At 47.2% G+C, this 23,421-nt stretch overlaps 6 protein-coding genes across 6 annotated transcripts; 3 read left to right on the forward strand and 3 right to left on the reverse strand.

Annotated features, from left to right (window-relative positions):
* Positions 1-767: 767 nt before the first annotated feature.
* On the forward strand, positions 768-2,541 carry H6S33_008681 (uncharacterized protein; the record flags this gene model as incomplete). The annotated part of the gene is made up of 4 exons (XM_044840023.1): positions 768-959; positions 1,031-1,142; positions 1,220-2,268; positions 2,338-2,541. The coding sequence occupies 4 exons, from the start codon at positions 768-770 to the stop codon at positions 2,539-2,541; spliced, it is 1,557 nt and encodes a 518-aa protein (XP_044687795.1).
* A 1,591-nt stretch (positions 2,542-4,132) lies between these two features.
* H6S33_008682 (uncharacterized protein) lies at positions 4,133-5,029 on the forward strand (the record flags this gene model as incomplete). The annotated part of the gene is made up of 5 exons (XM_044840024.1): positions 4,133-4,330; positions 4,401-4,499; positions 4,551-4,604; positions 4,684-4,863; positions 4,925-5,029. The coding sequence occupies 5 exons, from the start codon at positions 4,133-4,135 to the stop codon at positions 5,027-5,029; spliced, it is 636 nt and encodes a 211-aa protein (XP_044687796.1).
* Positions 5,030-9,007: 3,978 nt separating this feature from the next.
* H6S33_008683 (uncharacterized protein) lies at positions 9,008-10,946 on the reverse strand (the record flags this gene model as incomplete). The annotated part of the gene is made up of 5 exons (XM_044840025.1): positions 9,008-9,782; positions 9,837-10,044; positions 10,108-10,477; positions 10,590-10,778; positions 10,869-10,946. The coding sequence occupies 5 exons, from the start codon at positions 10,944-10,946 to the stop codon at positions 9,008-9,010; spliced, it is 1,620 nt and encodes a 539-aa protein (XP_044687797.1).
* An 887-nt stretch (positions 10,947-11,833) lies between these two features.
* Positions 11,834-13,569, reverse strand: H6S33_008684 (uncharacterized protein; the record flags this gene model as incomplete). The annotated part of the gene is made up of 3 exons (XM_044840027.1): positions 11,834-12,968; positions 13,030-13,262; positions 13,318-13,569. 3 exons carry the CDS (start codon positions 13,567-13,569, stop codon positions 11,834-11,836), a joined length of 1,620 nt encoding a protein of 539 aa, XP_044687798.1.
* Positions 13,570-15,232: 1,663 nt separating this feature from the next.
* H6S33_008685 (uncharacterized protein) lies at positions 15,233-17,325 on the reverse strand (the record flags this gene model as incomplete). The annotated part of the gene is made up of 5 exons (XM_044840028.1): positions 15,233-16,154; positions 16,208-16,620; positions 16,673-16,705; positions 16,762-17,021; positions 17,085-17,325. The coding sequence occupies 5 exons, from the start codon at positions 17,323-17,325 to the stop codon at positions 15,233-15,235; spliced, it is 1,869 nt and encodes a 622-aa protein (XP_044687799.1).
* A 206-nt stretch (positions 17,326-17,531) lies between these two features.
* On the forward strand, positions 17,532-23,003 carry H6S33_008686 (uncharacterized protein; the record flags this gene model as incomplete). Its single annotated transcript, XM_044840029.1, has 15 exons — positions 17,532-17,708; positions 17,798-18,334; positions 18,403-19,006; positions 19,074-19,365; positions 19,427-19,519; positions 19,580-19,803; positions 19,949-20,372; positions 20,454-20,541; positions 20,608-20,913; positions 20,969-21,192; positions 21,246-21,432; positions 21,488-21,616; positions 21,676-21,731; positions 21,792-21,906; positions 22,188-23,003. 15 exons carry the CDS (start codon positions 17,532-17,534, stop codon positions 23,001-23,003), a joined length of 4,272 nt encoding a protein of 1,423 aa, XP_044687800.1.
* Between the last annotated feature and the right edge of the window lie 418 nt (positions 23,004-23,421).

A 23,421-nucleotide genomic window follows, 5' to 3' on the forward strand; every position in this document is an offset into this window, starting at 1 on the left:
AGCTACGTGCAGAGGAGATGGAATAGAGCGTTTTGGCAACCGCCCTTTTCCAAATCTCTAGGTCAAAATTTGAGTTCTTGGCTCTACGCTGCTACAAGCATTTACAAGTCGATCTTCCAGGATCTGCTGCGATTTCACACCAAAGAAGCGGAATCGCTTCTAGCGGCGCAGAGCCAAGAACTCAAAATTTGACCTAGAAATTTGGAAAAGTGCCGTTGCCAAAACGCTCTAATAACGATGTCGTGCCACCCGGGTAATTGGGTTTTTGTAATAATCTATTTGTTATGCACATCCCTAAACGGTTTAGTATGTAGCTATATGTTTTGTGCGTAGACACTTTCAATTTCATTATCGTCATTTACTGGGTCTGGGTAGCGAGTCAATGCTATGATTTTGCGCAGGGGGGAGGGGGAGGATAATCAAGGCGAGCAATTTTTACTTTTTTACTTTTTTCTTTCACGGCAAGAATCCGCGACTGGCAGGTAGAACTCTATGAGTCTCAACGACGCCGCCAGCGCCATGTGAGCACGACAGAGACAGAGACAGAGAGAGGCGAGACAGGCAGGCACAGACCCCATCCGGTGCGAAATACTCATCACTCTCAGCCTTGTCCACCTCCCCCATCCCATCCCATCCCATCCACCCCCATCTATAGCCTCATCCCCAAAGCTAGGAGGACAAGGTGGTATATAACCAGCCCACTCCTCACTCCCATGGACCCCATCACCATCCAGCCAGTCCCGCCCTTCCCACTCCCACCTGTCATCATGTCCAAAGAAGCAGCAACGCAGCTCGACCATGTCGAGGACAGCGCAAAGGACCAGACGCTGTTCGACGAGGAGACGAGGCGCGAGCACGAGCAGACGTTCCGGGATGCGCTGCGCGACGAGAGGGGCGTCATCCTGTGGGCGACGGTGTTTGCGGCTGCCGCGCTGAGCTGGGGGTTTGATGCGCAGGTTGTGAGTATCCCCCTCTCTCTTTCTTTTCATTTTTTTTGGAGTGGGGAGATGTGGTATTGATGGTGGGGTAGAATGGTGCGGCAATCAGCGTAAACTCGTTCCGCCGGGACTTTGGCTACATGTACAACGGGCAGGCGGTGCTGCCTGCGAACTGGCAGACGGCGTTCAACGTCATGTCCTCTGGTTCGTCTCCCTCCCCCGCTCCCCCCCTTACTTTACAATCTCCACATAAGTAGCTAACCCACAATTGCCATCTCCAGTCGGCCAATTCTTCGGCGGCCTCTCCTCCGGCTACGTCGCGGACCGCATCGGGCGCAAATGGTGCATGTGGTACGGCTCCTGGCTGCTCATGGCCGGCATCGCCATGGAAGTCGCCGCGTCCAGTCGCGCCGTCTTCCTCGTCGCCAAACTCGTGCTCGGCTTCGCGCTCGGCTTCTACCTCAGCATGGCGCCGGCCTACTGCTCCGAGATCTCGCCCGTGGTGCTCCGCGGCATTACGACCTGCGGCGTCTCGCTCGCCATCGTGATCGGCCAGCTGCTCTCCAACGCCGTCATCAAGGCCTTCGGCGAGCGGCCCGACCGCTGGGCGTACCGCGCGCCGTTCTGCATCCAGTTCCTGCTGCCCGCGGTGCTGGTCGTGGTGCTGCCGTTTGCGCCTGAGTCGCCGTGGTATCTGGTGCGCCGCGGGAACCTAGAGGGCGCGGCGGCATCGCTGCAGAGGCTGCATGGGAAGAGCCGCGATATTGGGCCGCGCCTCACGCAGATCCAGCGCACGCTGAAGCTGGAGAGTGAGCTGTATGCGCAGGCCACGTGGGCAGACTGCTTCCGCGGCGTCGACGCCCGAAGAACCATGATCACGCTGGGGGCCTTCTGCTGCCAGCACTTGTCCGGGATCATCTTTGTGCTTGGGTACTCGACCTACTTCTTCCAGCTCGCGGGGCTACCGACGTCGCAGACCTTCTCTTTGGGTGTCGGAGTCACCGCGTGCGGTGTGGCGGGGAACATCAGCTCCTGGTGGCTGGTCAACAGCGCCGGGAGACGGATTGTGACGCTGACGGGCATGGCGGTGCTGACGGTCATGTTGGCGCTCATTGGGGTGATGGATGTGGTGCCGACGGCGGCGGCGCAGTGGGTGCAGAGCAGTCTGACAGTCATCTATGCGTACGTATGGTTCCTCACCATTGGTGCCATGGGATATGTCATCCTGGGAGAAGCGAGCAGCCCGCGGTTGAGGAGCAGGACCATCGGTCTCACGACGGTTGTGCAGAGTCTGTGGGGACTGATTATGAACTTTGCAATTCCGTACTTGGTATGTTGTTCCCGTATACTTTCGTCCGGTCACCATTGGTCAGCTTTCTAACATGATACCGGTGAACAGGTCAACCCCGATGAAGCAAACCTGAAGGGAAAGGTCGGATTCATCTTTGGTGCCACTAGTTTGATGTGCACGATCTGGGTGTACTTCTGTGTTCCTGAGTTCAAGGGGCTGACGTTCTCCGAGATTGACGAGCGCTTCAAGAAGGGCGTTCCGGCGAGGAAATTTATGGAGTATAAGGGTGACCAGGAAGCTCCTTCTGCCTAGATAGTCTTCTTGCCATCTTCTTTTAGCTTCCTTCTTTCTTTTGTGCCAGCTTGCTTTGGGGAGGTTCTTTGTATTTAGCCGTTATGACGATGTATATGAAAAATCGATTATGTGATACCGCTGCTTGATTGAGATGAAGTGATGCTCAGGGGATGAACTGCTTATGTGCAGTGAGTGCAGGGAAGAGAGAGGGTTTAAGTAGGGAAACATTGAGGTTCGTGTGCTCTTGTCAGGACACTTCTCGCATAGGGCTGGCATGTCTGTAAACAGCTGATCAACATGTAGCAGCAACTGAACGGTGTGCACATGCAACCTGTGACATGTGCAGGTCCCACCCGAGACTGCATTCCCAGTTGACGTGCTTTTAGCCCAGCCCCAAAGCCTCACCCGCCCCTTCCTCCCTCTCCCGTCGTGTTGCGTTGCAATGAGGTCCAAATAAACATCCCGGGAACCCTACATGACATACATGACATACATGACACTAGGGGTGTGCCAACTCGCGACCGCGAGTTGTACGTTGAATTATGGGTATCAAATAAAATTTAATTCTCCCTCTACAATCATGAGGGGCCTTCGGCTCCATCCTCCTCCTCTCGTGAGTGCTCAGTACTTTGATGTGTGGTGCTGACTAATCAACATCCCTGCACTCAGCAGCCAATCAGACCGTTCCAATAATAGAAAAAATAGAGACAGTACATTATAGACTAGGGGTGTGCCAACTCGCGACCGCGAGTTGTACGTTGAATTATGGGTATCAAATAAAATTTAATTCTCCCTCTACAATCATGAGGGGCCTTCGGCTCCATCCTCCTCCTCTCGTGAGTGCTCAGTACTTTGATGTGTGGTGCTGACTAATTGCACCCCTGCACCCAACAGCCAATCAGACCGTTCCAATAATAGAAAAAATACTCGTAATTTTTTGGCGTTTCCGGACTGGACTGGGTCTGCATGCCACCAAAATATGATTGTTATGCACGATTTTCGCCCATATGCAGACCCAGTTCAGTCCGGAAACGTCAAAAAATTACGAGTAGAGACAGTACATTATAGATACATGTATATTAGCGCACATCACTAGCCTAACCGCACTAGCAACCGCGGCAGCCCACCAAGCCCGCCAGCCAGTCGCCGTTTCACTTGGCATGACTCTACCTGGGAGAAATCTCGACATAAAATATAGAAACACGCAGATAGCCCTATCGTATCATTTTAGCTAGTAGAAACGAAGCTGGTAGTAAAGACTGTAGAAAATGCAAATTAGAGGGCGCAGCCACCTCTAACTCCCGATTACCCACCCCAGTTCGAAACTTGGCCACTCAACACAGTGACGGTAACTACGAGATTACAATGTGCTACTCCAGTTAAGAACCGCTTCAAACACTTGCAGGACCGTGTCTATAATTCAATGTAACCACCCCCCCGTGTCGGAGCTCTCAGGGTTATCTTATCTTATCTTATCACGGCACCTTGCATACATGCGTTGACAGACCGGGTAAACCCAACCTCTCATGCACCATCCCAACGTCACCTCTCACCTCACCTCATCTCATCTCATCTCACCTCCCAACCAACCAACCCCCAACAACACAAAATGGTGGCCTTCAACCTCTCCGCCACACTCAACGCCCTCCGCGTCCTCCACAAGCCCACCCTTCTCCAGCCGCACCTCACCATCCCCACCTTCGCCGACCTCCCCGTGCCCCTGTCGCCGCACATCCGCGCCGTCATCCTCGACAAAGACAACTGCTTCGCCGTCCCGCACGCGCTCGAGGTCTACCCGGGGTATAACGTAACGTAGTCGCCCTTCCCTGGACCCCTGGGGGAGTAAAGTCGCTGACAGGGGGTACTGCGGCGCACAGGAAAAGTTCAAACAGCTGAAGGAAGCGTATCCGGGCGGGAGACTGCTGATCGTCAGTAACTCGTCGGGAACAACGTGGGATGATCCCGGCGGCAAGGAGGTTCTTTATACAGCCAATTAGCTTCCCCGCGTCCGCGGCTGACTTGTGCAGGCCGCAATTCTCGAGCAAAACACAGGTGTTACAGTCCTCCGGCACTCCACCAAGGTACCCCCACCCTCCCCACCCCCGTCTTACCCCCGCTCCCATCACCCGCGCCCCGACCCCATAAACCTAACACACTTAGAAACCTGGCTGCCACGCCGAAATCTTCACGCACCTCGTCGCGGCCGACATCGGCGTCACACGTCCGGACCAAGTCGCCGTCGTCGGCGACCGCCTCTTCACCGATGTGCTGATGGCGAACCTTATGGGGTCCTACGCGGTATGGGTCAAAGAGGGCGTGATCAGCCCCGAGAAGCGATTCGTGAGTTCTCCCTCTAACTGGTTGAAGGGCGGAAGGAAGAGAGGAGGGCTGATTTGCGCAGTATGGGCGCGTGGAGTGGGGGCTGGCGGCATTCATGGAGAGGCGCGGGTGGGCGCCGCCGACGCCGAGTTCGAGGTTGTTGAGCGTGGCGGGCAAGAAGGAGTAGGCTCTTATCCGGGGACTTTGAGTAGCGCGGGGTAGGTAGGTAGGTGCGGAGTAGGTTTTCCGTGCGGCGGAAGCCATGAGGTAGGTGAAACTAGAAAGAGAACTGTAGAAATGACAGACTTCCCGCACCGAGTACTATAGTACCATCTGGACATCCCAGTAGGCCCATAATCGCAAGCAGCGCCTCTCTGGACAAGAAAGAACGCCGAGTGATATTCTATGATCAGTCGTTTTCGTTGGTCGAGTCATGGAAAATCACTCGCATGGCGGGTTGTCCCTAGCTGTCCATAAGGACTTTGACAACGAATAGTGTCCCGGTAGCGGGGTGGTTTATAAAGTGTTGCTAGTCCGGTGCTATACGCACCGCAGAAAATTAGGTACTGGAGTACTTGGCTTCACTTACCTGTTCTCACCGCACCCTCGCCGCAACTTAAGTGCGATAGAGCCATGAATGGTTGATTGATTGTTTAGTGCAATAGAGATAGATTAGTCAAGCGATCTATGTTTTCAAAGATTATCTTTGTGCAGCAAAGTGAAGAGCCGAGAACGTAGAAATATATCGAATGAACTGACGAGTAGAAACAGAGGAGAGAGAGAGCGAAAGCTCTCTCTTTATGGTTACAGTTTAGAGGCCAGACTACCTCTATTACAGAAGTACAGATTGTTTGGAACAACATAATGCCACGTTTAACAATGCAACTTTTAACAGCACCCACCAACAATCTATACGCTCTGTAGTGCTACAGTTTGTGGTATGGTACCGTATCCGTTATTGGTACCTGCGAGCAGAAGTATAGTTCCCTAGCTATCATGGTAGTGAAGCGTGCTGACATCGTGCGTGTTCAGCGTAGCTCCTTCTATATAGATGTTTTTACGGAGCTCTCTACTGCACCGCATTCGGGGAAAGCTAAATTTATAAAGCTAGCTACGGTGAGTAGGGTGACGGTTTATCTTTTCCCTCTAATACTACATCTTCACCTAGGGTTAGAGAGAGGGGGGGGGGGCCGGTGTTCTCGTGGGAATTAGGCTGACGTCCACATCTTCACTGTTTCTCACTCGGAATTCTATCATCCTTCGCACTGCAGGGCTGATTGATTGATTGATTGATAATTCATTAATTTCGCACTGCAGGGCGGTGGGCGCGCAGTGCGCACATATATCCACCCACAGGGCTAACTCCTGCCCCAAATGGTTCATGATTATCACATGTGCTTCTATGGACCTCAGCCAAGTAACATGGGCCTGGGCAACTCAAGCCCGGTACCTTTGGGACACAAACCTCTTAGCCCTAACAGAGAGTCATCCACTCGCTGGGTACGTGGGGGTATAAATTAAAAAAAAATTGCAGACTTTTTTCTTCCCTTTTTCTCCCAGCGATATGGCAACGATGCAACCTGGACCCACTTTTCGCCAACCTCAAACAACGGTCACCAATATTCCTCTCGCCCCGTGGCCCAGGAATTCAAGTAAGTTCCCCGCCCCCTCTCAAGAATCAATCCCGTGCCTTCAAAGAACACAATAACGATAACACAGAGCCGCAGACCGCAAAGAAAGAAGAAAAGACACATCAGGTTGTTGGGCACATACAGTCCCCTCAGGGTACGTATCTGCGGACAACCTGGTGGTCTCTAGGCGCCGCCCAGGGACTAAGTTGTTTTTCCCTCTTCTTTCTTTGCTGTCCGCCCCTTCTTAGAACTCACTTATTCTGGTGCTTGTTGCGAGGCAAGTACGGTATGTGTTTTTTCTCTTTTGGGCAAGAAGGCTTCCCTGTCCCCTGGGCGCTGCCGAGGGCAGGAGATATTAAGCCTTTTGATCTTCATAGCGCATGAAAACCAAATGGCTTAACATCTCCCGGTGCTTGTTGCGATACAAGTACAATGGGGGGTTCTTTTCTACATATATCAACCTGTTTCTTGGGTGATGCTGAGGGTTGGAGATGTTACTTATAAATCTAATCATTTGCGATTTGGAATTACAAGTTGACATCTCCAGGTACTTGTTGCAAGACAAGTATGATATGTTCGGAGAGCAAGTCACAAAGTGGGGGAGCGAGTGGGGGAGTTATCTATTCCTTGGGCGATGTCGAGGGCTGGAGATATCATTTAGGATCTTTATGCGGCATTTGCTGTTCAGAGTTACTAACCGACATCCCCGGGTACTCGTTGCAAGACAAGTACGATAGGTGCTTCTTTTTTTGGGCCACTAAGTCAACAAAAGTTACCTGTTCCCTGGGCGACGCCGAGGGCAAGAGCTGTTAAACTTTCTGATCTCATCTACCTCGTCTAAGGGGACGAACCGTATCAAAAATGTCTAACATCTTCTGGTACTTGTCGTGAGACAAGTATAATGCAAGGTTTTTATCTATTATTATACAAGAAAGCACCTGTTCCTTGGGTTGTACTGCCGAGGGTGGGAGATATTATAACCGCATCTCCTAGCTACTGGTCATTTAGTTTGGTGATGATTTCTCTCGGTACTTGTCTCCAGGTTTTGTATGAGTATTTTTAACTTTTAAATGAAGCTTTGGTAACTATCGTTTCCCTATCCTTCTGAGCTTGTAAAGATAGTTATAAAGAACTGAATTGAGATCTTGTTTTTGGCAGAGAGTACATCTAGCTACTCTAGTATAAAGGTCATTTCTAGCATCAAATTGCTTGTCTGGCTGAGCTATTGTGGCTTCGAGGGCCCGTATGCTACAATGATATGTAGCTTAAGTTATAACCCAGTCCACCAAAAGCAGTTAAATATCTGGGGTTTACAAATGTCGAACCTTATAAAATAGGAATTCCAACGTTGGACCCTAAATCTCAATTGGTATATTGTCCCCTGGGATCGATCTGGTGGTTGAGCTACTTCCACTACCTAATATTTGTTATTTCTTTTGAAGAGTGAGGTGCGGTACCGCTCTAGATCTAGATTCTCTGTACCTGGGGGCACCTTTTCGCAGTTCTCGACCCACTAATCTCATGTACAGAAACGACAGGGCATCGTTTGTGGCCGCTAACTAACTTGAAAAAACTCTTCAATTCGGCACTGGTATATATCATGTCCTCCCTCGATCTGCCTGAGCTCTTGTCACACTACGCCAGTAGTGTAGATTGTATGATACCTTCGAATTTAGCCCTAGTTACCACATTCCGCCCTTCAGAGTCTATAGCTAGTATGGGCCGAGTTATGACATAAGTTATAATTGGGTGGAGGTCAGATGGTTATCGCGGCGGTGAAAAGCAAACCTGAAGGCTAGGACAGTGACCAGTAGGGTCAAAGGATGGAGTCAATTAATGATCCGCCTAGGTCAGCCTTGACCTGTATTCACACCAAAAAAGCGGCACAGAACCCAAAGAATTTTCTAAACAACGCGGGCGAGTCCAGATATCTTCATTTCTCGTCAGCATCCACTGTCCTCGGATACACTATTTTTCAAGTACTGAGCATGAGGAAACCCGGTGTGGCTGATCCCATACTCTCTATTATGGATGGCCGAGATAGAGATTGTGAGTGGGCGGGCCAGTATTTAGACAAGTTTACAAATAAATGTAGTGTACTTCCCAGTAGACAATTCTTCTGAGGGTTGGTGCTTTTTATAACCCCTACTTCATTACAATCACCAAAGATCACTCGATTACTTTTGTTTTCCATTCCCTTAATTTTGGAGGACCTATAGACATCATGTATCCCGAAGGAACGAGAGAGCTGGGAAAAGGAGGAACAAGAGAAGAAAATTCATGAATATCTTATGACAAAAAGAAAAGTAGCCCCATCCTCTTTAGACCCTTTAGGAAACAAAAATAACAATGGAAAATAAAGATACTCGTAAACCCTGAAATCGAGACGCTAACCCCACCACCCACACGCCCCTATCATTGCCATTTCACCAAATCACGCAAGATCTGGATCCACCAAAACACACGGTATTATTAATGTGACCCTGGCACGCAGAAACAAAAACAGGATCTTCCCCCCGTTTTACGTCTTCAAACTAATCCGCCTTTCGGCCAGTTAGCCTTTTGGCGTCGTCGTCGTCATCACTCCACTCGTCGTCCATTTCACCCCCTACACTAAACATTGTCTCTTCCACACTATCACGCCCCCTATCCATACTCCTTCTCCCGTGCTGCGGCTGCGCTGTAGGCGCAAGACCTTGGGTTCTTCCAGCATCTGGAGCTGTGGCTCCATTCCCGGTTGTGTTGTTCCTTACTCGACCTTGCTCCTCATCCCTCTCATCTTCGGAATCAGCTAATGAGGCAATCTCGAAACCATCATCATCCTGCGCGAGCTCTTCAGACATGGCGAAACGGCGATTGTTGGCAGTGGGACGCCACAAATAGGCAATGACGCTGATATCGACAAGATATACCAGGTTCAACCATCCATCCAATACGAACCAACGAGTCTTCCAATGGCTCGGGATAAAATCGGGGCTTCCGTGCCCGGCAAATGTAAGACTGTTCAAAAAGAAAAACCCGAAGATTACAACGATGCTGCTTAGTAGAACCCACCAGAGGCGCTTGTACATGAGGAGCTTCACGTTTTGTTTTCGCTCGAGAAGTTCTTTCATTGTAAGTTTCAAGGAATTGAGAGTCCAGATATAAAATGCGGTTAATGATGCCGCAAGAGGCAAGATGACGAGCATCACGAGAGGACCGGCGGAATCGGGAGTGATTGTAAGGGAAGCAACGGCATAAACAACTCCAAAGAGAAAATGCAAGAGAGCGAGGATGCGGACATATTTCATGAGGGGTCCGAGGGAAGGCCTGGTGGGTAAATTAGTAGGGTCTCAAATTACCGCACAGTGCACGGGGGCTTACTTGACAACACCATAGCCCATACAAACAATGAGCAACAGGAAGAATGAGAACGAATTACGGGCAGCATTAAGAACGGCGACAATGATCATCAAAACCTTCGAGGCGGTATTGGAGCCGTGAACATTCATATAATCGTAAAAAGCCCATGTGATGAGCATTTCCACTATTAGGAAAATGACAATCGCCGTAATGTAATTTTGCACCGGAACTATTGCACGTTAGTCAACGAAACAACCCAAATTCGTAAAAAAAAAAAAATTCATGTACTCACGGATATCCTGTCTATGTTGAAAATACAAAAATCCCCATAGAGCTCCAATGACCGCATAGACAATCGTTAATCCACCATAGAACGGCAGTTTGGCGATCTGAGCTGCTGGCAATTCACCATACGAATTCTGAAACGTAACAACCGCATCATACTGAACATCCACGGGATTGAACCCGTTTGCCCAAACACAGTAATAGCCGGTCCTCTTAATCGGGTAATAAATCGGCTCAACCTTTTTCAAGTTGATCGCAGTATTGTAGATGCTCCCAGTAGAGCTCTTGTTTGTGTCCGCCTCGAGGATAAATTTACCGATATCAGTGGAATTACAAAGGTCTGCCTTTATATTTTCGTCGTTGCAAATGTACTTTTTCTAAGTGAAGATGTAACACGTAAGCTCCCAGCAATGCCAATGCCAATGCTGCCTAAAGAAGAAGGACCAAGGAAACAAAAATCAGGAGTGCGCGAGCGCAGGAGCTACAAACATCAAAAGAATCCTCACTTGGATATCTCCCTAGGAAGCCTTCGTCTCTAAATTCAAAGATAATCAAGGATACCACATGGTCGTCGTCGTGATGTGGGCTGAACTTGACTGTTATTGCAGGATCGAGATTCCCGCCCCAAGCCTTCTTGTTGTACATTCCGGAACATTGTTGCTGATCGCCATCAGATGTCTACAGGAGCGAAGGAAGCTTCGGTTAGCAATCTGAATTGGCCTATTCTCTGGAGGACGATAATGAACGAGTGGTGCGAGGGGAAGGTACCATAGGATATTCGTTCGCCAACGCAATACCAGCGGTTGTCGAAACCGCGAGCAGCGCAGCTTGCAGCCAGCCACGCATCCTGTAGGTATTGAAAACAGAACAACCACGGGTTGGGGTGGGTGACTTTGTTAATGAGTATTTAACGTTGGGAGGAGTAGGTTAAAGTCGACACGTGGAATGTGCGTAGGTACTAGAGCTATCCGTGTTTAGGGATTCCTGTTGGTGAGTTTTCTGGAAGATTGCTGTACATAGAACTTGCTAACTGACAGCTGGGTGGAACGACGGGATGGGCTGCACACTACGACTTCTGCGAAGAATGTCTTGCGGCTGTTGCGTATGTGTGGAACTGCTGCGCCATCCTTGGGGGGGGGGGATTCTTTGTCATGCACCTTGGGAACTGGACAACAACGCCTTTGTAAGAGTGGCTGTGCTGACCAGATACGGAATTATTCTTGGCATTTCTCGCCGCCCCAAAGCAGCCTAAGTATATTTAAATTTGGGTTGATAAAACAACCAAATGCACTCCGTGAGACCCGCGAAGGGGAACAGCTGCATCCAGAAGTTCTTGAAGTGACGGTATTCGTGCTTGTATATTCACTCGCACATTCGCGCCATAAAAAGTCTTCGCTGCGGCATAGATGCTAGATTTCTGACGTTTGAGGAGGCACAATCCACGTATTTATAAATAGATACACTATTCCTTGTCATCTGTTTCAATAGATTCTTGGCATTCTCGGGTTGTGCATGTGCACCCAATCATGCGATATCACTCGATGACATGACCATTCTTGAGTGGAATTGGAAGAACAGATCAGGAGAGAGATTGACATATACTGCTTATCTGTTGTCAGCGCAAGAATATTGTTCTTAAGTATAGAAGCGACCAGAGATGCTAGGTCGTCCCCTTTAATATCCCATAATTTTGCTAAACTGAGATATGTACCTACGCTACGACCTATCACACCTTACTCCAAGTCCTTCTTCTCAATTCTCTTTGCTTTCCCTACTAAACTCCTCGCCGTGTCCAGCACGAACAGATCCGGACCCTTCTCCTCTTCCCCTACCTGCCCCTCAATCAATTTCGCAACCGTCCTATTACTTGTGACAGTGGTATAACCCTTCTTCCACCCCATCATAAACACACTTCTATTAACCTGCGAGAGCTTCTTTGAGACTCTCGCCATGCACTCCTTCTCTTCACTGTGTTCCAGCGATTCCTCTGATTCCCATTCCGGAAGTGTTACAATGGGAAATAGTATATCTTCCGGAACTGTATGTATCGATACCTCCTGAAACCTTTTTAGCCGTGACGTGGGACTTTCCTGTGGCTTTACCGGCTCCATATCGTCTTCGTCATAGTAGTACTGATCTTTCCCTGCACTTTGCTGCTTCTTATTTTTCCTCCTAGTATCTAATATCAGTTCTGCCCTCAACTTCTCATTTTCACTCCCAATAATCTCCACAATCTCTTCAAATCTCTCCCTTGCCGTATTTGTGCACACCATTCTCCTCCCACGCAATGCGGGCCATAATAGATTTGGTAGTAGTGCTAACTCCTTCTCAAATTCTAGTTGTCGGAGGATCGCCGGGTGGAGCCGAGGTTCGACAGGAACAGTCGCGTTAGAAATGTCGGATATGAGAGCTAAAAGAATGGTACAGTCGATATTAAGAACATCCGAAAAGTTCTCGTAGCGGCGTGATTCAGTTAATTCGAGACTTTGAAGCATTGTTTCAAGACTTGGCTTTGGAGATATCAGATCTAGGTCGGGTCCGCACTGGATGCGTGCGCCGGTTGCAAGGAGGGTGGAGAGGAAGGTATCTATCTCTGGGGTAGAAGGGGAAGGGTGTATGTTCGGGAGGAAGAAAAGGACTGTGGGATGAAGGTACTGAATCCGCGTTTGTTCCGCTGCCTTGTGCATAAGCTTCGACATCTTTATGAGAGATAGTGAAGAGGTTGCTAGCTGCGTATTTTCCTCTTGATCGTGACCGGGGGTATCTTCGGTTTCGGATTCAGAATCGTAGGGAGATGTCGATTCCTCCCATCCAGCTTTTGCGATCTCATGAAGGACTCGAGAATTCGCTATTGTAGAAACCTTTATCCTAAAATTACAGTGTCAATGATTATTCTTGCGCTCAACCCAGGTCCAATACATGTATTTACCACTGTAACCCATTCTGCGCAACAACGTCCACTGAAACCGATGACTTTTTACGCCTTCCCCTCTTTTCACTGTCTCCTAACAGTTCCCCAGGCTCCGTGATGGTAAAGCTCTTAGTAAGGCCCTTGATACCTGTCGTTGACTTTGCAGCTAACCACACAGTCTCCAAATATGATAGATTAGAGCTTCTTAGCGAGTGCCTAATTTTTGACGAAGTTGGCGCCTCAAAGGTGAGCTAGTCGCATGTTAGTCGAATTTGCTCACTTTTGCGGGGACAGCAAATAGCTTACCGACTGCAATCCTCTTAACTCGCTCTTAACCGCAGTTTGAAAATGCCGTAGCTCCACCCCCTTTTCGAGCTTATTTCTCCGTAAGCTCTTCTGAAATGCTTCTACTTCATCTAAGAGCTCGCTGCATCGGTCCACTAGGTCCTCGGCTTCGGGGTTCAAGGGACCGCCTTCAACTCCATCTTCATCATCTGAGGAGTCGCCGGCAAAGTCAAAGTTATGTGGCATCGGCTTTTGTGTTTTTTGGGGGTTCATTTTGTTCGGGGCTCTGAGAGTTCTGCGGGAGTGGTTTTTATTGTCAATTTTGGGGGTGGGGCGTGGGGCGTGGGGCTCTAGCAATGCCTGACTCATTTAGGATTGGGGCTGGTGTAACCATACCGAAAATATAGCAGAGTTTCAACTAAGGTAGAATTCAGTCCTACTATTTTTTTGGTGGAAAACTCAGATTGTGTGTAGGTTCGGGATCTGGGAAACGCAGAATGAAATCTTCAGAACTATTGTTTTTAAGGGTCTTACTCTTCATAGTTTAGAGGACTGTATTCTCTGCATTCCCCCAGATCCCGAACTTGCAGGTAATCTGCCAGCTAAAAAAATAGTGTCGCCTACATGTAGTGAGTACGCCTTTACACGTGTATCTTGTGCAATCTTACCTTTGTATTTCAATTTGAATTCTCAATGGCCTTTCTATTTCTTACGGGTTCGGCATGAATCATGGCAGTCTCTTCATCCCATGGGCTATAATGCTCTAGCTCCTTTTTTATCAAAGTCAACTGGTATTACGATATACATCTCCTCGAGGAGTACGTACAGGTATTGTATGTAATTTATCTATGTTCTGGTGCTTAGAAGACGCTGAGTACTTTTTCAAGGTACATACATATATGGTTCTTCATGACCCATAAGCTATGCAGTCTTTCATGTCATTGGATAATAAAAACAATACATGTATGGCGCGAGAAGGCATAGGGGGTGGGTGTGTCAACTTCAGAGGAACCTTTTTTGTATGGGAATTAGAGAAAATTCCACCGTTAGGCTAGGCGCTAGTACCATTATGTGAGTAGATCTCCCAACTTCTATAGATAGATTGGCTGCAAACGCCGAAGTTTACACACCTACCCACCATAGCTTCTCGAGCCATACTTGCGGCGAGAATAAATTTCCGCCAAATTTGTACGTGAAAATGCTGTTGCAACAAAAAGTGGTGGCGGAAACTTATTCTCGCAGCAAGTACATATACTTGTAAATTATAACCATTGTACTTCCCATGTATTAAAAGGAAGTTCTGATTTAGATTATTGTACTACTCTAGTAGCTCAGGAAATCTCCGCAGTACATATATGTAGTTGACCAATCCTTGAAATATGAGGGTTATTGGCCGAAGGGAGGAATTAAATATTGGGTGAACCTGCCAGGCTGGGTGAGGAAATGATTGAGATGCACAAAAACCCAATGCCAAGCCGTATCGAAACTTCGCCCAAAATATTACGAGCATACTCGGCCTCGCGATCGGCCTACTTACAAGGGACACGATTTTTGGAGGTGCTCGGGCTACATTTGATTTCTATTCACGTTCCCAATCGCAATGCATTTCGGGCTGATAATTCGCACAATATCTTATGTGCTGATTCTATGAGTGTTTAATAGTAAATCCATGTTTTATGAATATTGTGATCGATAGACTGCTCATGATACAACTGTACCCAACCCAGTGAGCCCGGTTTCGCCGTAAAAAACACCAACAAACGACATCTAGCTATTAAAAATATACAAAGCTCCTCCATGCTTGATGCATATAATAATGGAGTCTCAATTACACCACTAAAGCTAATTCCCCACAAATAAAAATAACCCGATAACTCCACGCTAGTAATAAAACGACCAAGCCTGCCTTATTTTATCTCGAGATCTGCAAGCAATCTCACGCGTCGGCTGGTATTTCCTGGATATACGCCTTTTCCAAAAACCGACCTTTATCATCGGATACCTTTCGTCGGAATACCCCGAGGTCCTGTAAAAGATCTGCAAGCCTCGATTCCATCTCGTCTCTCTCTTCGTCCTCTTCCTCTTCAGATTCTTCTTCACTTTCGTCGTATTCTTCTTCGTCATCGAGTTGTTCCTCTCCCCCTTCGCCGATACTGGTTCTTCGGGACGGCGGGAGTACAGCCGGTATGGGATTCTTCAAGCTTTCGATAGCAAGTCTTAGATGTAGCCTCAATGCCTCGTTCTGAGTTTGCAATGCCTTTATCTTGCATTCTGCAACCTGCCTCGCCTCTTCCATCTTTCTCTGCATTTTCTCTACCTCGTTTTGGTACATCTCAAGCTGTTCGTTCTGCCGATCGTTTTCTTTTTTCGTTTGGGCGACTTGAGATACAGAGATTTGCAGGTTGCGGATAGTTTCCTGCATCTCCGCAATTTGGGCATCACGTTCCGCAGCAGAGACATGGTCCTGGTTAATGATAGCACGTGTGCGGATACGTTTGGCTTGATCCGCATAGCGTAGGGTAGAGAGGGTTTCTTCGTAATCGGAAGGGGAAATACACGCTATCATAGCGGTTTTGGAGTTACCACCAAGGGAGTCTTTCAGGAGCCAGGTCAAGATCTGGAAGTCTCCATCAGTACTACTCTGCTCGTTCGTAACCGGAATTCGGCTGCTTACGGAGTCGCGGTATGGAACCACTTCTCTCTTTTTTCTGCCAGCCTTCGTCGGGACGTCGTCTGCTAATGCCGCTATTACCCTTCCGAGTGTTGTAAGAGATTTGTTGATATTCGATCCTTCTCTTAAACGAACCCCTGTAGCGCCAGTGGAGTTCGCTCTCTCTGAACCGGCCAAGTCCACAAGTCTATCAATAAAAGTTAGACAGTTATTCCTTGTCGTTGCAGAAATGAAGCATACCGAATTCTTGCGACTCTTTCAGTCGTTTCGTCTGTATCCATGTCATGGTGTATCTGCTTCAACACTAGAGTGAACACTGCATGACTCCTACTACTAGTATCGTTCATTTTTGTGGACGCAATAGTTCTATTATTGTCTCCCATTTTCATCCATTTCAATATCTCACCAATATTCCTGACTGGGACCTCAGTGAGATCTTTAATGTAAGGGCCTTCAGTTGGCGATTCTCGAACTTTTAGGTAATATGGTGTTTCTCGGCGAGGTACTAAGAGATCACAGACGTGTTCGTTGTAGACTTCAAAGTACGAAACACGAACTGAATAGTTTACACTGGGTGAATTGTTGGATTCGATTCTCTCGAAAAGGTCGCGACATGTGCGTGGGATAAGTCCGGGATATTCGGGAGTACCCATCTTCACCAGTTAGCCAACGCTTTATCCGAGAACATCAGTCTGGGTAGCGAACCATTGAATAACTCTTCCCAGCGCCTGTCTGGCCCTAATTGATATCGTCAACACATTAAGCTCCACTAACACCGGTATGTGCCGCCTTACATATGCAAAGATACATGTATGATAACCCTCAAAGTTGTGATCCAAAAATTCCTCTCCGAGCGCATTGTAAACATCTTCTTGATCTGCGTAATGATCATCACGGCGATCAAAACTCCAGAAAGAATTATCAAATGTGAATTCTTTTTTATCCACGATTTTCCGGCTGTTTGTTTTTAAAACGGATTCTGGAGGAGGATGAAGAGTAGTAGTCTGATTTCGTGGGTCCATTTCTATGAGATTTGTTGCTCCACGCTCGATTTCTGATAATGCCCGGACATCTCAGCTCAACTCCAAATTCAGTCAAGGAGCTCGTCTACACAAACCTCTAGGGAGAAAGCCGCGAACTCGGACCACGACTCGAACATTTCCACCCCGGTTTGCTTCCCCGGAATTTCTTTGTGGAGTTGGTTCCCGGGAGCGCAGTGATGCACTTGACGCATGAGTCCTCAATGGATGATGAAGATGAGAAGCGACATCGAGAAATGAGCGGTTCTCGACGGTCATCATTGGGGGTCTCACTGGTGTCCCAGGTGGGGATACTATGTTGTTGCTCGACATCGACATATTTTATCTGGATGTGTTGGAGATGCTACAGAGACTTGGGATGGTGAAGCTGTTTACAAGTCGCAGTGTAAGCTGAAATGTCAATATTTTGGTTTCTCCTTTCTAGGAATAGCGCATGCTGCTGCTGGGTCAAGAGTTACCCGGCTACATGTATCACACCCCACCTTGATTTGCCCCGCCATCACATAAAAAAAACACCAATCAACATGGATACGATCATCGAGCATCGTTCGCTTGCGAGAATTTTGGCCTCGCTAGCCGAATCAAAGGAGGAACGATCTCTCACTAGTCATATTGCTCGACAACTATCTACTTCACAGGATGGAAAGGAAAAGGCCGTTCTGGCTGAAATGTTGGCGTCACTGTTATTTGAATCCCAAGATGTGCATATTTAGACAAACCACACCCGGCTATAAGCCAGTATCTCAGGGGGAAGGTTTCGCTGATTCATTGATGCCATTGGTATGTTTAGAAATACTCGGAGAATGTCCTGAGCGATTTTGCGAAAAGCTTGGTTCTTTCTACAACCGGTGGTCACGAGGAAATAATACATAAGAACCTTCAACTTGGCAGTCAAATAGCTTTATCAGTTCCAGCTATATTAGACAGGTTACTTGGGGAGACCGAATCGATCATTTCTACGCTCATATTTGCGGCCTCGAAATCACACGCTGCCAGCGACGATGCATTCGAGGTTAATGTGGAGCCTTTCCTGGATAAATATTGTTCCTTTAGACTCGAAAAAAACCAGAAGTCCGAAAGTCCAGAATTTTTCCAAACTCTTTATCCCGTCGTGATTCAACACTTATGCTTCCTTAAGATCATTCTTCTTTCGGATACCAAGGAAGCAGAATCTGCCAGGACCCATATTGCTGATAAGTCGGTATTAATACACCTTATCTTCTCTTTGATCGCTTTGAGAAATTTAAAAATCGCCGAATTATCTTGCCATGTCTTCCGCCTTTTTCTTGGAAATTCCGATTCTGTTCTTCCTAGTGACACTTCGGAGGTTAGATACTTTGCCGGAAACCCTAACCCTTGAGACCAAATATTCTAATATGTTAGGTTTATCTGTAGATGGTCTGGGATGGTATTAAGATTCTTCTTGAATCGCCCATACATGCAGATTTAGCATTTAGCATCTGGCTTCGTTGGGTATCATTAACTGGTCCCAGCTCTCGTCCTTCGGAGGAGATGTTACAGCAAGAAAACTATTGGATATTAGTACAGGTTAGTTCACAATTCTTCCTTCAAATGCTCAAACTACTAAACTCGCCGCAGAACGGTCTTACCACCGGGTTTAACGAACGCCGAAAGTTCTGTCTCTACATTCTGAACTCCTCTCTCCGACTGCTGTCGGAGCCAGTTGACAACAAACTTATCAAATATGACCCATCATCAGTAAAGAACTCAGCGGCCTGGTCAAAATATTCTACAATGATAGAGATCATTTCGCTTTCCACGTCGACAAACCAGTTTCTTGCAACAGTTCCCGATCTTCGTCGTCTTTTGAAGCCATTTTCGCCAATATATGGAAGCTGGATAGTAATTTTGATGACACTTGGGCTGACATCTTCGTGTGGGCCATTGCAGAAGGCTGTATGGGAGTTCTTGCTGAGTCTTGAAGGCAAAGAGCTGGGAAAGTTGCTTGAAGATGAAAGAGGGAAGAACTTTATCAACGGTTCGTTGTCAAGACTAACACCTCTTCTATCTTAAACTGTACATGATCACTAAACCATCTGAAATAGATATCTTTCTTCCCTACTCAATCGCGGCCCATCATTTCTCTGTTCAAAAGGGAAATGATAACCATTGTGAATACGGTGATAAACTTGCAGGTTTCCTGAAGAGAGTCGTTATTCAGAGCCGAGACGCGGCTGTGCTATTAAAATTTGTCGATAATAGGCAGGACACCATTTTTGCGCCAGCGAGAGTATATGTAATGAAAGGTATTATGGACGGCGTACTAGAGATCTTTGGTTATGGTCTTGGAGTAGAAGAGATGGCTGTGCTTGTCAGCATTTCTAAAATGAAGCGATTGTGAGCTTACTTTTAGCTAAGGGATGATTTGGATATATCAGGCTAACCTCTATGTGAATAGCGCACTGTTAAAAACGGATTTATGCATTTCAATATGCTTCAGAATTCTTCTGTCAATCAAACTACATCGAACAATGATCGAACCGTTCTTTGAGTATGCTCTGATACCGCTAGCTTACCTTCTATACAGATCACTGATGATGCCATTTTATAGCTCTATGGCTGCAATATTTGCCGGAAAGGAACACTTGATCACCCCGAATTTTTCTCGGTCATTACGCGAATTATTTGCAGACAATAATGATATCAGCAGAGAACTATCTTCTATGCTTGCGTATCTATCAAGTTCCTTCGAAACCTATAGCATAGAGGATATTCCAACCAAAACCCTCTTCCGAGCCATATTCCTTATTACTCTCCTCGACGACAGGGGCCAAGGTTTGGGCAAGGTTCTTGATTCTATATCGGTTGACAAAAACAGATTTAGATTTCTCTCACTTCTATTTAGTTGCAAATTGCTCGTTGAGGGTGAGAAACAAACAACCACTATTTTAAAAGGTTTCTAACATATAGATTTGCTCAGAAATACTTCAAGATTCAGAAGCACGTAAAATATTGCTAGAAGTGCTTAAAAACATTGGGAATGACCTCCCAGGAAATGTTTCTAACAACAAATACGCGGCGGAACTTGCCGCCTTGTTCTACCATCAACGCACCCACCATTTCCTGAACCAGCTATCGAACACAGCGCTTATGCCGATTCTCAAAAGCTCATGGGATCTAATACATAAACAAGGCTGGGTAAAGATTCCAGGCAACCCACAACAGAATGATGAATTCGATGTAGAAGTTGAAAGGCTCAGCGGTGAGCTTTTGGCAGTTTGCGACGCTACTGTATCGGCTTTGATAGAAAAGGGCCATAGGGTAGGTTTTCCTGGGAAGGCCGAGGTCTTGGGACTTATCAAAATTCTTCCTTTACCGATATTGGCCCAGAATAAACATGAGAAGTAATCCTCCCATCCCCCTTAACGCTAAATGCTTGCGAGTGATAGTTTATGATGATAACCGGAACTAAATATGTATTGCAGCATGGTTAAATTGAGAGTTGTCGGTAAATTCCTTTATAGCGGATATAGCTTATTAAACTCTTTGATTTCTCAGTCAACTGAAGAAGAGGTAACCCACACAAAACAATTATTCCCCCTTGAACCCTAGTACTGACAACAGCAATGGAATCCCTAGCTGAACGACGAATACGTTACAATCCTTTTCGACACAACACGAAAGATGCTTCGTTACATCGACAAAGGCTCCCTCCTCCGAATCCTCGAGTGCTTCCGAACGGTCTTCCGCAACGCCCCTGCCTCTACAAAACGCTATCCCAGACTAGACCTTCTAGTGCGCGAGCTATGGGATTGCGCAGACGTGACGAGTGTGGTTGCGGTCGAATCACTTCTTGAGATCAGCTTGATTAGAACCATCTTCGATGTCTCTGTGATACGCGCAAGTTTCGAGACAAACAATGCTTTAGCAGAAACACTACCTGAAGTATATTCGAGCCCATCTAAAGTGATTATATTGATGGCTAACTTACTATATAAAGATTGGAAACGAGATCATGAAACTATCTAAAGGCAAACGATCCCTCGCTCCTGTCTATGCAGGCAAGCTCCGCGAGGCCTATCTGAGCGCGCCGGACGTCTTCTGTGCCTGCAAGTGGGTGGTAGACATTTTCATCGAGTTCATCAACTACACTCCCAGTAAAGACCCAGACTTCTTTGTGGAGAATTCTGTAGCAAGAGTTTTCGATGAGATTTTCTCTCAGCCGTGAGTGTCTACCTAATCTCCTACTGCACCCACAATAATTAACCTAAAAACAGAAACCATTATGAACAGTACTACGAAGAAAGAGAAGAGATGGCCCAAGTCTATATATTCGACATTCTATCGAGGCTTGATCCAAACAGTTTCTCCGCATCAGCGTTTGCGAACTGCCTCCGGGACAAAATATATGCACCATGGGCACTGAATAAACCCGGAATGCCAGTGTATAGTAAATGGAAGAAGGCAAGTTGAAAAACGAAGGGGAAAAGTAGCATCAACCCCGGCTAACAGACTCTAGGCCTCGCAACTCCAAGTTCTGCTGGTGCTGGAGCGCTTTGTGACAGCTGAGAAGAGTGCTTCGTTCTTAAATACAGCTATTTCGACTTTGTGCAATGAGCCGCATCCAAGATATCGATTTATCCTTGAGGTAAGTCATCATAAGGTAGTAATAAGCCAGCAAACATGAATTGATAGTTGGAAATATAGTGGATTGTTGCATTATGCATTATACGCTTCCCAGAAAATCGGGATTGCCTATGGGGGTACGCATGCTAGCAAAGTAAATGCCAATTCTTGATGGGCTTTTGCTAACACATCCTTAGATATCTACAAGCCCCAGCAAATCCAAACCCAAGGCTGCAGGCATCGTTATTACGGGTCGCCATCATGGTAGCTCGTGAGCTTGAGGAAAACCTCAAAGAGGAATTTTACACCGAGGTTTGATACCATTTTGCAGGCTAAACTAAACGTCTTTAACAATATTGACTTTTCAAAGTTACTGTATACTGTAATTCCACTTAGTAATAATAACAAAGTTGCAGTGCGTCATCAGGCCACTTCAATGGTGCTTGAGTTATGGGATGATTTGGCGCAGTGGCAAGTGGTCATCCTCCAATAATCTTGCTCTTAAAGCTAACTAGAGCAGGCAACACTTGAGAGATAACGTCGTTTTCCAACGTCTCAGGCAGTCCATACTAAACTCAGACTTTTTCAAACAGATTGTTGCGGCCGGGAAACTCGAAAGCGAAAAGACATTTAACGCAAAGTCAAACTACACCTTTGCCGGCATCTTCTCAGGAGACTATCTTCTCGGCGGTGACGAAGCCGACATAATCCCTCTCGAACTATTTGCTTCTCTGGAAAACCAGAATTCAAGAACATCTTTCATTCCCACTGGTACTGCCAAACAGTTGGAGAGCAGCACCAACATGGTTGAATTCACAAAGACAGAGATGGAAGCTCTTGTAGAGGCTCCACTCCAAACAAAGAGCGGAAGCTGGGATGCAAAGGCTCTCGTCGAAGCAAACGAACACCGGCGGAGCAAAGTAACCTCTCACAAAGATCAGGGACCCGACATCATCGTCATCGCATCCCTCATCGAAAACGCCTACAACCTCGGCGGTCTCTCCCGCGTCTCCGAAATTATGGGTGTGACTGCCCTCTGCTTCAACAGCAAAGACTCCCTGAAGCTCAAAGACTTCACCTCCGTCTCTGTCAGCTCGGAAGTATGGCTTCCCATCGAAGAGCTCAAAGTAGTAGACATCCCAGACTACATCCGCAGCAAGAAGCTCGCTGGATATTCCGCTGTTGGGGTCGAACAAACCGACCGCAGCGTCATCCTTGGGGACGAAAACAACCAACTCCCTAAGAAAGTGGTTCTACTTCTCGGTAGCGAGAAGTACGGTATTCCGGCAGAGCTGCTGGCGGAGCTGGATCTGTGTGTTGAGATCCCACAGAAGGGCGAAACCAGAAGCATGAATGTTCAGACGGCGGCCGCCGTCGTGCTCTATGAGTTTTGTAGGCGCTTTGGATAAAAGCCTTTTTTTTCTTTTCCGTTTTTGGGGCATGTTTTTTGGGTGTGAAGTGTATTTTTTTATAGTTTCAGGCCCTGATGCGTAGGTAGAGCTATACTACATGTAGGAAGCACATACGTATAAGATTGTATTCATTGTCGTTCCAGGAGGTTGGACGACTTCCAATACCTCGTGTTCCGACATGTGCAATTGAGCCCCATGAATTAGCTGAGACCTAGTCACGTCTGGACACCAGGGCCTACCACCAAGAAAGATTTCAAAGCTATGGGCGGCGGACTTAGGTCTAAAATAACCTCTCAAAGACAGTCAATGTTGGTCGAACTATAGACACTAAACCCCACCGCATACGGGATGAGAGTACATGGAGAGCTTCTCTCCCCTCACTTCTTTTAACTCCCCTGCATCCTGCCTGCGTCAA

Source organism: Morchella sextelata, assembly GCF_020137385.1.
Source record: "Morchella sextelata strain SCLS chromosome Unknown scls_27, whole genome shotgun sequence".
Lineage (NCBI taxonomy): Eukaryota > Fungi > Ascomycota > Pezizomycetes > Pezizales > Morchellaceae > Morchella > Morchella sextelata.